This window comes from Asterias rubens, chromosome 21 (assembly GCF_902459465.1).
Source record: "Asterias rubens chromosome 21, eAstRub1.3, whole genome shotgun sequence".
NCBI classification, from domain to species: domain Eukaryota; kingdom Metazoa; phylum Echinodermata; class Asteroidea; order Forcipulatida; family Asteriidae; genus Asterias; species Asterias rubens.
In genome coordinates, this window is record NC_047082.1 from 4,305,536 (window position 1) to 4,318,601 (window position 13,066).

A 13,066-nucleotide genomic window follows, 5' to 3' on the forward strand; every position below is an offset into this window, starting at 1 on the left:
CGCAGAGCCCGCCCCTTTTTTCGGGGGAGATTTAACGAGTGTGCCAAGACTCTCCTGTGATAGCGGTTCTCGGGTGATAGCGGTTCGTGGTTGATAGCGCGTTTGGGGTGATAGCGCGCCCTCTTGTGACAAATCCAGGAGAGTCTTGAACCAAGACTACACCTTGCTGTGAGGAGTCGTCATAATGGAAATTGATAACTTTTTTTTTTTACTGTCTTTGTGTTAAGCATTTTATACTCAGTACTTTTACAGTCCTGTGAAAACAAAATCTCACTGGCATACATGTAGTACTCACATGGTTTTTTCCACAGGACTCAGGAAGGTACTGAGTATACTATAATAATAATTTGGGGGGCTAGTCATCCTTACTCGCAGCTGAGAGCTGAATGGCGAAGGACGCGGCTACAACGTGTTCCAGAAGCAGGCATGCAAGGGCGCCTTTGGCTGCCAGCCGCATCAACCCATTATGACCACGGAGCACAGCCAAGATCGAAAGTGTTTGATAAAACCGGATGTTCTGGAAAACCCTTGTGGCACAGCAGAGAACCAACGCACAACTCAACTCACATTATGGCCCCGGCCGGGAATTGAACCGGGGTCACCTTAGTGAGAGGCGAGCGCTTTACGCACATGCCAACCATGCCACCCTAAACAATGCTATACAATGCTTCACAGACAAAACATCCCCATACACAAATGTACAGATCCATTACTCCAGAATGCTGTCATCAGATGTTCTGGATGAAGGTAAATTTTGCACTGGTATCTATACCAATTCAACGAGAGGTTACACTTGTAAATTTTTTTCATTACTCATGCAGGGACTGTATCTATTGGAAAACGGGTCACTTCCAATCCTCTTAAGATGGTGTGGCGTGTCGTGGCCTAGCGGTTGAGAGCATCGGATTAAAGCTTTGGTGTTCTATCAGCAGAGTTTGGGTTCGAATCCCGGTTGTAACACTTGCTACATAAAGTTGGGGAGGTAGTGCTTTCTACCAGCCAGGCTTCTGATTGATGATACCCAAGCCTACATCCGTATGGACTGTAAAGGGGGTAACCATGTTTCAGCCCTTGGAGTAGGTGGCAATGGCCCCTGGAAGGAAACGGAGAGAGAGTGCACATACCTCAATCCTATAACGGCACAGCTTGGGTCTTATCTCCATGGGAAGCTCCACTTTAGGAGGTAGTTTCTCCTTACTCTTAGGGTCAATAGGAGGAATCTCAATCTTGAGGACATCAGAGGGAACACCACCAGTAGGTGTCAACTGAAGAGGAATGGAGAGTGTACACAATGTGTTTAATCGATGTGCTAGGTAAGCTTTTATCAGCTTGATGTGGTGGATGGATTATTAATACATATTTGAAGCAGCAACTCAATGGGAGACTTTCAATGCTAGGTGGCAGCAGACTTACCGGGTAAATTTCCATTGTTTATGTAGTTCTGAACATGCGCATAATTCTGAGAACAATGGCTTTACCCGGTAAGTCTGCTGCCACCTAACGTCGCAGAAATTATCTTATTGGAGCAGTTTAGTGCACCAGGCTCTGGTCGCTGAGTCGTCAGAGTGTGGGTACGAATCCCGGTCATGACGCTTGTGTTCCTGAGCAAGACACTTAACTACATGTACAACCCCTTCTCTTTTCGATAAGTGCACTGGGTTCTTTACCATGCGTTACACAACACATGGGACCAACGGCTTTACGTCCCATCCGAAGGACGAAGCAATGGTTAAGTGTCCTGCTCAAGGACACAGTGTCACGGCTGGGGATTCGAACCCACCCTCTGCTGATCAGAAACACCAGGGATCTCATCACGTAGGGGTAAATGGGTACCTGTGAGATGGTTCTTGTGATTGATTAAGCTTAGTGCGCTACATATTTGGCAGCACAGGCTGTATACCCAAGGGAGCTGAGATGGTTTAAGGAACGAAATAAAAGGGCCAGTAAATGGGGTATTAATTTAAAGCGAACGGGGTATTAATTTAAAGCGAATGGGGTATTAATTTAAAGCGAATGGGGTATTAATTTAAAGCGAATGGGGTATTAATTTAAAGCGAATGGGGTATTAATTTAAAGCGAACGGGGTATTAATTTAAAGCGAATGGGGTATTAATTTAAAGCGAATGGGGTATTAATTTAAAGCGAATGGGGTATTAATTTAAAGCGAATGGGGTATTAATTTAAAGCGAATGGGGTATTAATTTAAAGCGCAATGGGGTATTAATTTAAAGCGAATGGGGTATTAATTTAAAGCGCAATGGGGTATTAATTTAAAGCGAATGGGGTATTAATTTAAAGCGAATGGGGTATTAATTTAAAGCGAATGGGGTATTAATTTAAAACGAATGGGGTATTAATTTAAAGCGCAATGAGCAATCTTTGGCGATGCACTATAATAGAGTTGATGTACATGTTTGTAATTACTACTTTTAATTAGGAATTAACCCAAAGCCTTCCACCTTCTAGAGCAGACCTATGTCTCAGGAAATTAAAGAACATGGGCTTGATTTTTTTAGTACAAGTGGACATCCTACAGCTTACAATGGCTAGGGTAAAACCTACATTATATTGTTCACTGCAAAACTGCAAATCTTGTTAAATTTGAGAGAAATTTTTTGCTAAGAAAAGGCATATTTCAGCTCATTGCAGCACAAGTTTAAAATCTACTGAAAACTAGAGAGATTCTTTTAAAGCCATTGGACACTTTCGGTAAACAGTATTGTCCAAGGCCCACTCTTCGTGTATCACAACTTATATATAAAATAACAAACCTGTGAAAATTTAGGCTCAATCGATCATCGGAGTCGGGAGAAAATAACGGGAAAACCCACCCTTGTTTCCGCACGTTACGCCGCGTCATGACACGTGTTTACTATAAATCCGTACTTCTCGTTGTCGAGAATTGATAATTGTTTCAGTGTTTTCTCAAAAAATAAAGCATTTCATGGAATAATATTTCAAGAGAAGTCTTTCACCATTACCATCTGTAAACCCTGTAAGTTATTTGTAAATTTGTGAACTTTTAATTTTGTTTCTGTTCCGAAAGTGTATAATGGCTGTAACGATCAGTGATTGGCGTTGAGTCTTACCTGGATCATTTCGATAGCGCCCAGCATTTCTCCAGCCTGAGCCTGGCCTCTGAAGATACTATGCCATTGTAGTAATGGTGGGAAGGTAGGCTTAGAGTATGGGTCATCAAGAAGCTTCACGTACGGCACCACTAACGAGCGCCCAATGAACTCGGCACCTCCCTGTTAGAACAAAACACCCAGTCAACAAGGTTAGCATTGAGAGTTACATGTAGCAGTGGGAATTAGCATCGAGACCTGTGCCCAATTTCATAAAGCTGTTAAGCAGAAAATACTGCCTGTCAAAAGTTCTTTACTAAGCAAAAACCCGATTGTATTTTGGCTTGTGACCAGTTTCTGCCAAGCAAGATTTTTCTGTGCTAAGCAAGATTTTTCTGTGCTAAGCGAGTTTTTATGCCTACAGGCTTTATGAAATTAGGCCCAGATATTTTTTTTTTTCATTAACAACTTTCAAGGATGGCAAAACATTACAAATGAGTTTCTGTTGGAACTACATCGTGTCATTATCACACTTAGCAAGTCAATCTTCAATTCCTAGAGTGGGTAACTCATGCATAATTCACCAAAGCAGCTTCAATACACATGCACACACAGGACAGTCGTTAACTTTTTTATCTTCAAGTACGCGCTAATCCTCCAATCAGATTCGCAGAATGGAATGGTGATAAAAACCTATATTGCACGGCTAATATCACTACCTTAGTCTTGTGTGTTCTATGTCACGCGCCAAGTTTGCTTGAAGATTAATACGTTATCACACGCGCGCTTTTGGAAATACGGAAAATATAGCGCATCTGCGTCTGCGTCCCATATCCAACTTGGCCTTCGGCCTCGTTGGATATGGGACGCTTTTGGAAATACCGAAAATATAGCGCGTCTGCGTCTGCGTCCCATATCCAACTTGGCCTTCGGCCTCGTTGGATATGGGACGCAGAAGCGCTATCTTTTTCCGTATTCCACTCACGCTTGTGTGATAACTTATAATAAATAATAAGTATGCCTGATGAGGGATATTAATATTGTGAAACAACTTGATCTAGCTACTAGGATGTGTGTGATATTAAAATAAGAACCAAATTGTATTTTGATATTTGTAGCCCCATTGTGAATGCCAGTCACCACTACCTTCATTTACCTAAACAACAATGGGAGACTTTCTGGGACGATAGAGGGCAGCAGACTTACCGGGTAAATCCATTGTTCTCAGAATTATGCGCATGTTCAGAACTACGTAAACAATGGAAATTTACCCGGTATGTCTGCTGCCACTTAGCGTTGGAAAGTCTCCTATTGGTGCTTCAAAAATTGGTACTCCCAAGATGTGTTCATATTATAGGATTTGAGGCATTGTATGGTGAGGTATCAATATATATTTGGTTTGCGGTAACACCGTGTGTGTATCTACTTGCCAGGTAGAGTTTGTTCTTAGATAACTGTCTTGCTTAGTTCTATTATCGCGGAGTGGTTGTTCGGGTGTTCAGGAGACTTCTCAGTTCTGAAAAGAACTGTCCTGCTTATTAACTATTACCTGGGCGGGTGGTATAGAAATAGGCTGGGACTACTACTTTAGCTTATAGGATCGTAATTATTACTGTACTACCACGGAGTCAGTTCTTGAATTGGTCTCAACGTTTCGACTAGCTTGCTCTAGTCATCGTCAGGAAAATGTGTTCATTGTCGATTCGTTCTGAATACTTATTCTCAATGTGCTTAGCAAAAACATAAATCAATGAATCAAACAATCAATCCACCAATCAAATCAATCAGATGAACTATGCTCAATACTAAAAACAAACTAAAACAAAATGAACTTCATCATTTATGAAAGAAAACACACACACATAAATACCAACAAGAGAAAAAGAAACAGCAAGCACAGCAATTATTTCATCATCTCACAAGTACTTTACCTGAATCTGTCTCCCATTGCATTAAAGCAAAGCATATTGGCAATAGAGCAAGATAAATGAAGAAAACATGCCAGTGTTAATACATTAAAGAAAAGCCATGCGCTTTAAGCTATAGGCAGTCAAGAATTTAAGGTAACCTTATAGAGGGAAAATTGACGAAAAGGACAATACATTTGCATGTACCGGTAGCTGAAGGTCATTGTCTTGATGCCCCTTGAAATATTCTAGTAGAAGTTAAAAGGTGGTGCGCTTAAAAAAGCAAGAATCAAGCTAGCAAATGTGAAATTGCTGAAAAATACAAAGCACCTAGAGTTTGTACTTAGCATAAATAAATCATGGTACCCAAGACTTATTTAAAGGCAGTGGACACTATTGGTAATTACACAAAATAATTATTAGCACGAAACCTTTCTTGGTAACGAGTAATGGGGAGAGGTTCGTAGTATAAAACATTGTGAGAAACGGCTCCCTCTGAAGTGGAGCAGTTTTCGAGAAAGAAGTAATTTTCCACGAATTTGATTTTGAGACCTCCAGTTTAGAACTTGAGGTCTCGAAATCAACCATCTAAACGCACACAACTTTGTGTGACAAGGGTGTTTTTTCTTTCATTATTATCTCGCAACTTTGATGACCAATTGAGCTCAAGTTTTCACAGGTTTGTTATTTCATGCATTTGTTGAGATACACCAAGTGAGAAGACTGGTCTTTGACAATTACCAATAGTGTCCACTGTCTTTAACAAGTGAATATGTGTGTGGTTTAGTAATCATACAATCTGCAAGCTGTATCTCTGAATCACATCTTTGGCATCGATTCCATTGAGTGTTTATGCTGTGATGACAATGCCGGGCTACGACTTTAAAGGAACACGTTGCCTTGAATCGGTCGAATTGGTCTTTGAAAAGCGTTTGTAACCGTTTGTTATAAAATGCATAAGGTTAGAAAGATGTTTTAAAAGTAGAATACAATGATCCACACAAATTTGCCTCAAAATTGCGTTGTTTTCCTTATACTTTGCGAGCTAACATGCAATTATGGGAGTCAAAGTTTTGACTCCCATAAATGGCCGACAGTGTTAGTCGACGAGGTAAAAGGTAAACCGTGCAATTTCGAAGCATGTTTGTGTGGATCATTGTATTCTACTTTTACAACATCTTTCCAACCATATGCATTTTATAACAAACGGTTACAAACGCCTTTCAAAGACCAACTCAACCGATCCAAGGCAACGTGATCATTCAATGGTAAAATTGTATCACTGAAGCTTGATGTGTACCCTCAAACAATGCATGGCTGTTTTGTGACTTTCCTTTCATCCAAAAATGTTTCAAACGGAGAAACAAACGCCTGACAACACTAGTAACAACGGCCACTAATTACAACGGCCACATATAAACAAGCAGATCCACAAACAGATAACCAACAACACAAACATAGAAATGCAAGAATCAGAAAATGCTTTGTACATGTAGTTTGGGACACTTCTTTAAATTGGTTGTAGATGCGTGAATCCAACAGATTGTCAAGTAGTCCTAGAAAGAATGGCACGCAGGAATATTCTTTGATTCAAGAAGAACTGATTAATGAACTCTAAGCATGCTGAGTTATCCCTTACCCTTCAGCACCAATGGCACCCCCTGGCTTAACCGGCTTCAAGACTCCCATGAATCAAGTAAGACTGTGACCATATTAGCGGCTACAGCTGTTTCTATGGCTCACATATGCTTGAAGTATATGTTCACATGTCGATTAAGCCACAGCGGCATCCGCTGATTTGGACACAGCCAAAGAAAGCTTTCAATGCAATGCATATTACAAAGAAGGACATTTTTGTTGTAAGCCAGTCTGAACTGGTTACAGGCGGTTTGAACCGGTTTTGGAGCATGCATGACCACTATCCAATGATTAACTGTGCTTCTGATTTTTAAGCAGTCTCTCACCTTTTGAGCTATTTTTATCGGGTTGACCTAGTTTGTTAGCAACCACAGATAGTCAAGTTGTAAAAACGAAAAGACAATATAGAGTTAGTTGTCCAGTTTCTTGTTAAGTAATAAAAACATAAAATTAAAATTTGAGTTGTAGGAAGAGCGTTGCAACTCTTAAAAGAAGTGATTATTCTGCCATTAGGAAGAAGAAAACATTCACAAGTACAGTTTAATGTCAGGATAATAAGTATGGAAAATGTCTTGGAAAAAAATGGATTACAAAGAAATTAAAATACCATATCTGCCATTTCAACAGTTGCTTACATAATAGCTCATTGGGAAAAACTACTGATTGTAATTAAGAATAACGAGCAACTTTTCATGCCTGACATCAAGATTTAAGCAGCTTTTCAACTTCGTTCACAGAACAAATATTTTGAAAGCTCTTCAAATGGATCGTAAAATAGCATGAATAAACTCAACAAGTACATGAACAAATCAATGTGCCATTTGCGTGCATATTGGTTGCATGCACAGGCCTTGTACAAGTTGGAGTAACAGCCAATACACAAACAGAATCGACCGCATGTTAACCTATGTATTGAGCAAATTATACTTCAGATTGCAAACTCATGAACAAAGACACTATGGCTAAAGCAGTTTGTGAAAGTACATTTGCAACAGGGTGTCAACAAATTGCACAAAGTTTCTAGATGTCCAAGCTTGTATGTTAATCTGTCAGTCAGGCATTAAGCTAAAAGCAGATAACTCAAGAAGATGCCACTGTTAAGTTCACTTTGACTGTCTGCTTAAAGGCACTGGACACTACTGGTAATTACTCAAAATAATTGTAAGCATACTTGGTAACGAGCAATGGAGAGCTGTTGATAGTATAAAACATTGTGAGAAACGGCTCCCTCTGAAGCAACACCGTTTTTGAGAAAGAGGTAATTTCGATCTCAAATATTAAAAGCTTTCAGGCAAATTTGTGCAACAAGGTGTTTTTTTCTTTCATTATTCTCTTGCAACCTCGATGATCAAATGAGTCCAAATGAGTCAAAATTTGTACACACATATTTTTTGTTTTATGCATACAGTACGCATGGGACACACCTGGTATGAACACTGGTCTTTGACAATTACCAAATGTGTCTAGTGCCTTAAAGGCAGTGGACACTTTTGGTAATTACTCAAAATAATTATCATCATAAAACCTTTCTTGATTATGAGTAATGGGGAGAGGTTGATAGTATAAAACATTATGAGAAACAGCTCCCTCTGAAGTGACGTAGTTTTTGAGAAAGAAGTAATTTTCCACGAATTTGATTTCGAGACCTCAAGTTTAGAACTTGAGGTCTCGAAATCAAGCATCAGAAAGCACACAACTTTGTGTGACAAGGGTGTTTTTTCTTTCATTATTATCTCGCAACTTCTACGTCCGATTGAGCTCAAGTTTTCACAGGTTTGTTATTTTATGCATATGTTGAGATACACCAAGTGAGAAGACTGGTCTTTGACATTTACCAATAGTGTCCACTGTCTTTAACCCTCCCCTGAGACAGTGCCACTGTATTTCACTGCACTTATTTGCATTTTTATGCATAACTTTACTAATAATTATTTGTTAATAATCAGGCTTCCGTGTAATCCAACTTCATATCTTCATAAACAAGACTAAAGTTGAATGGCCATGCTAACCCGGTAGTCATATGGTGATTGATTCCACATGGGGTGGTCAGGGCTGTCCCATTGCTTCGTGTATAAAGCCATATAGAGCAAATGCAAGTTGCATTGGACCATGATTGGACTTTTTTGTGGTGTGTTCTGGAACTTATACCTAGACCCTCTGAAAGGTGTTGGGCGTAACAAATATTGGAAATAGCTTTATTTACCCCGGCTAATTAAGATTTTCCTGAGCGCAGTAAACTACAGTGGGTCTCATGCAGGGAGATGAAGTTTTTTGTCAAACGCATGGAAGGGTTAAACTAAACATTCAACAGTACTTTCTGCTTGATGGTTCTGTAGGTTGTGAAAATGGCTTAGCAAAAGCGCTGTAAACGGTTTAGTGCTTACCCCAATGTCAATATCGAAGAACTCCACACAGATGAATGGTGGCTTGTCTTTGAAGTCTGTTCTCTTGCCATAAATGGTAACCTGCTCAAAGATGAGTACTTCATTCCATGTTGGGCTCAAGGTTTCCTCAATCACCTGCAGTGAGAAAGGGGAAATATGGTTGCATAAATGTATGACTGTAGTGAAGACGACTCTTAGAAAATTAAAACGTTCCAAAAAGCACCTTCCGGGCCAGTTTGAAAATGAATGCTCCATCGAATCAGCATATATCGTAACAGTCGTCAAAGCATTCACTGGTCAAATAAGATCATTCAATTCCATTAAGCCTCATGACTCATTCAATTACGTAAAAGCCAGCAGTAAGAGCTGGTCAACCATTCAATTTCATCAATGGAAATAGGTAGTAGAAATTCAACCTAAGAATGGTCATAACAGCATGTTGCGGCGCAGCACCTTGTAAACCATTACATGGTGCTATGTAAAAAGAGTACATGTCGGTCTCATAATTCAAATGTAAATTCCCACATACCTTACAGCCTTATCAACTCTATGTTAAACCAACTTGAGTGTCAATTAGTGACAAATATGCGCGCTATTTAAGAAGCAACTATTGTTAATAATATTACTCCCACAATGGCACAACCGAGTAAATGCGATGATGAAGTTAGGTGAACTGGGTCAAAAGACCTTTATCACGCCGTCACCATCTTGGTCATGTTCCCCGTTTCCAATAACAGTGATGAGTGCTAACGTTCATTGCGCATGGCACCAGACTATTATTTCATCCAGCCTTAGTTTGGTTGCAATGAGTTGGAATGGAGTTAATTCAAGATGACCACGCCGTGATAAAGGTCTGTTAGACACTTACCCGGGTTGACCTGCTTTCACTGCCAAAGATGATCCTAGCAAAGGGATCAGAGAGACCTGAAGAATCAGATCCGATCAAGCTTCTTGCTTGGTAAATATGACACCGTAACATGAAGTGAAACTTATCTGTTGGTTCAAAACAACAAAAACAGGATGAAATGGGGAATGTATTAATGCCAAACATGCTTCTGTCGTTTGGAAGATGCTCCCTTCCACACTTTGTCAAACTTCTTTGTCAACCTAAAACTTCCAAAGCATTGTAAGTTCCAGTTTTAGTGTTGTTCACACAGACCTCGATAACGAGAACGACAACGAGAATCATAACAATGCACGCCATCGATTGGTTGAAAAAGCGTGGAGCAACTCAACCAATAGAATGTGTTCCCTTTGCGTTGTTATCGTTTTCGTTATCGCTGCAGTGAGACTTGACCTTTAGCCTTTTGTCGTTTTACTAATTTCCATCTTGTCTGTGCACCCTTATTTTTTGGGGAAAAAAACCTACAACCTCCGACTTTTAAACAATTATGACCTAAAAGTATGTTACTCACCCAGATAGGAACATGTTGATGGATAAGTGACAAAGTGGTGTTGGATTCTGCACTTGTCCCTTTTTTTCTGGTGTAAAGCATCTTTAGAGCTTCCACATTAAGATTAATTTGTTTACCAAAGTTAATATAAAATCCTTTCACAATAGCTCTCCCGTTTGTTCCAAGATATTTCAAACTTCCCGGTGAATTCTGTGGATGCCTCCAAGATGGCCAGTACTTGTAGAATTGTGTCAAAATGCACAACAATTCTGCTACACTAGTGAAGATGTTTTGTCAGAGTTTGGAAACACATTGAATCCAAAATTACATGAGACATGCACGAGCTAAAGAGAGCTTTATTAAATAAAAATTCTTTGAAAACGACATTGTTCAAAGTCACAAAAGTGAAAAGCAAATTCATAAAATTTGTGAAATTTGTTTACGCCAAAATTTGTACATGTATGCGGTGCTATGGTTATCTTTTTTTTACATTTGAAAGTCCGAATGATAGACCAAAGCTGGCGGTTAATTGTCTTTGAACAGCATGGCAATAACTGTCCAGCCGACTCAAAGTGGAGCCTACAACCTACCTTTGTAGGTAACGAACGGTGGCGGGATACCAGTGAGTCTAACTGCTTGCTTAAGATCCTTGGTAGGGATGTAACCGGCCGGTAAGCCCTTCAACATGTCCTTCTTATGTTTGTTCAAACCAAGCCACATGTAGATATCGAGCTTGGCTTGGATGGTCCATCCACTCACCCCCTGCACGCCCTTCTTGCCAGGAAGCTGTAGAACAAACCAAATCAAATAGTCATAACTTCTTCACTTTAACAACAACAACAACAACAACAACAACAACAACAGCAGACACTGGGTAGGCGCTTTCAAACCCTTGCATTGGCTTCCTGTAAAACAGCAAACATCCTTCAAAATTGTCACTTGTGTTTACACAATTCTACTCACTCAAGCTCTGTAATACATGATATCTGGTTCAACTTGTACACTAATAATAATAATAGCAACAAACAACATTTACAAAGCGAATCATAAATCCCAGTTTCCTCAATGCGTTAACAAAAGAAGCGAAAGCTAAAGCATAAATAAAATATAAGACACTGCTCTAGAATTGCAAGGGTCTTGGGTTCGAATCCCACCCGAGTAACATGCCTGTGATATTTTTTCACAGGACTCGGGAAAGTACTGAGTATACAGTGCTAACACACATTGGTGTATGGGTAAAAACCAAAATTAATATTCTTTATCCCCGATGCAAATTTAACATCTATTATATCGTTGCGGTACCCGCTGCCAAAACATAGGATTCGAACTGCCTCTAGCTGCCGGGCAACCTCGGTAGTCTAGTTGGTAAGACACTGCTCTAGAATTGCAAGGGTCGTGGGTTCGAATCCCACCGAGTAACATGCCTGTGATATTTTTTCACAGGACTCGGGAAAGTACTGAGTATACAGTGCTAACACACATCGGTGTATGGGTAAAAACCAAAATTAATATTCTTTATCCCCGATGCAAATTTAACATCTATTATAAATAAAATAGAATAAATAAAGACCCAAGTTACACGTACTACGTTATAAAATATTATACAGTTAGGAATCTACAATAAACACACAAATTGAAAAAATCTAGTTAACATTGACTGAGCTGTAATATTCCTGTTGTATACAGACACAGACTTCGCTCCAGCCGATCAGACCCGGCTTTCCCTTCCCACACTAATCACTGTGTACCCACGAACCCCATGGAGAGAAAAGAAAGAAGAAAAATACAGTTTTAAAAGTGGAAGGAAAACCACAGAAAGTGTTCCAGGGAAACCCCACACAGTTAGGTAGGGACTGAAAACCCAATCCACATAATGCCCCCAGTAAGATTCGAACTAAGGTCCTACTAGTGGAAGGCAAGGAAAGAAACCACTGAACCAATCCTATAAATAATACTACTTAAAGTCACTGGACACTATTGGTAATTACTCAAAATAATTAGTATTAGCATAAAACCTTACTTGGTAACGAGTAATGGGGAGAGGTTGATAGTATAAAACATTATGAGAAACGGCTCCCTCTGAAGTAACGCAGTTTTGGAGAAAGAAATAACTTTCCACAAATTTGATTTCGAGACCTCAGAATTAGAATTTGAGGTCTCGAAATCAAGCACCTGAAAGCACACAACTTCGTGTGACAAGGGTGTTTTTTTCTTTTATTAATATCTCACAACTTCGACGACCAGTTGAGCTCAAATTTTTACAAGGTTTGTTATGTTATGCATATGTTGAGATACACCCAGTGAGCAGACTGGTCTTTGACAATTACCAATAGTGCCCAGTGTCTTTAAGCTATTCCAGACTTGAACTCCTTGAAGAAACTTCAACAACATACCTTAAGGAAGAGTGTCTGCATGACACCACAATGTTCCCCTCGTTCCTCCTCTAGTGCTGAGTAAAGTAGCTTCCGAGATGGGATGCGAGCGTAGGCTACACGCTTATTATTACTAATCATCCAAATAAATACATCCGGAACACCATGCTGTGGCTGTAACCAGGGTGCAAAGTCAATAAAATTATATTCACTAATGTCTAGAGAAAAATCACAAGGATAAGTGACTGGGTAAATGTATAATAATGTTGGGTTGAACCAAGACAAAATTTACCTAGTATAGCA

At 39.7% G+C, this 13,066-nt stretch overlaps 1 protein-coding gene across 6 annotated transcripts in view; it reads right to left on the reverse strand.

Moving 5' to 3' along the window:
* LOC117304640 (otoferlin-like) overlaps nt 1–13,066 on the reverse strand; it is a 123,833-nt gene that overhangs the window by 58,502 nt on the left and 52,265 nt on the right. For 5 of the 6 annotated variants that reach the window (XM_033789198.1, XM_033789192.1, XM_033789195.1 and 2 more), the window contains 7 exons: nt 12,785–12,937; nt 10,982–11,177; nt 9,866–9,990; nt 8,998–9,132; nt 6,940–6,966; nt 3,090–3,251; nt 1,125–1,265 (listed from right to left, as the gene is read on the reverse strand). In XM_033789198.1, the coding sequence (XP_033645089.1) occupies nt 1,125–1,265; nt 3,090–3,251; nt 6,940–6,966; nt 8,998–9,132; nt 9,866–9,990; nt 10,982–11,177; nt 12,785–12,937 (939 nt within the window). The remainder of the gene's footprint in view (nt 1–1,124; nt 1,266–3,089; nt 3,252–6,939; nt 6,967–8,997; nt 9,133–9,865; nt 9,991–10,981; nt 11,178–12,784; nt 12,938–13,066) is intronic. The other variant, XM_033789197.1, reaches the window with a different exon arrangement.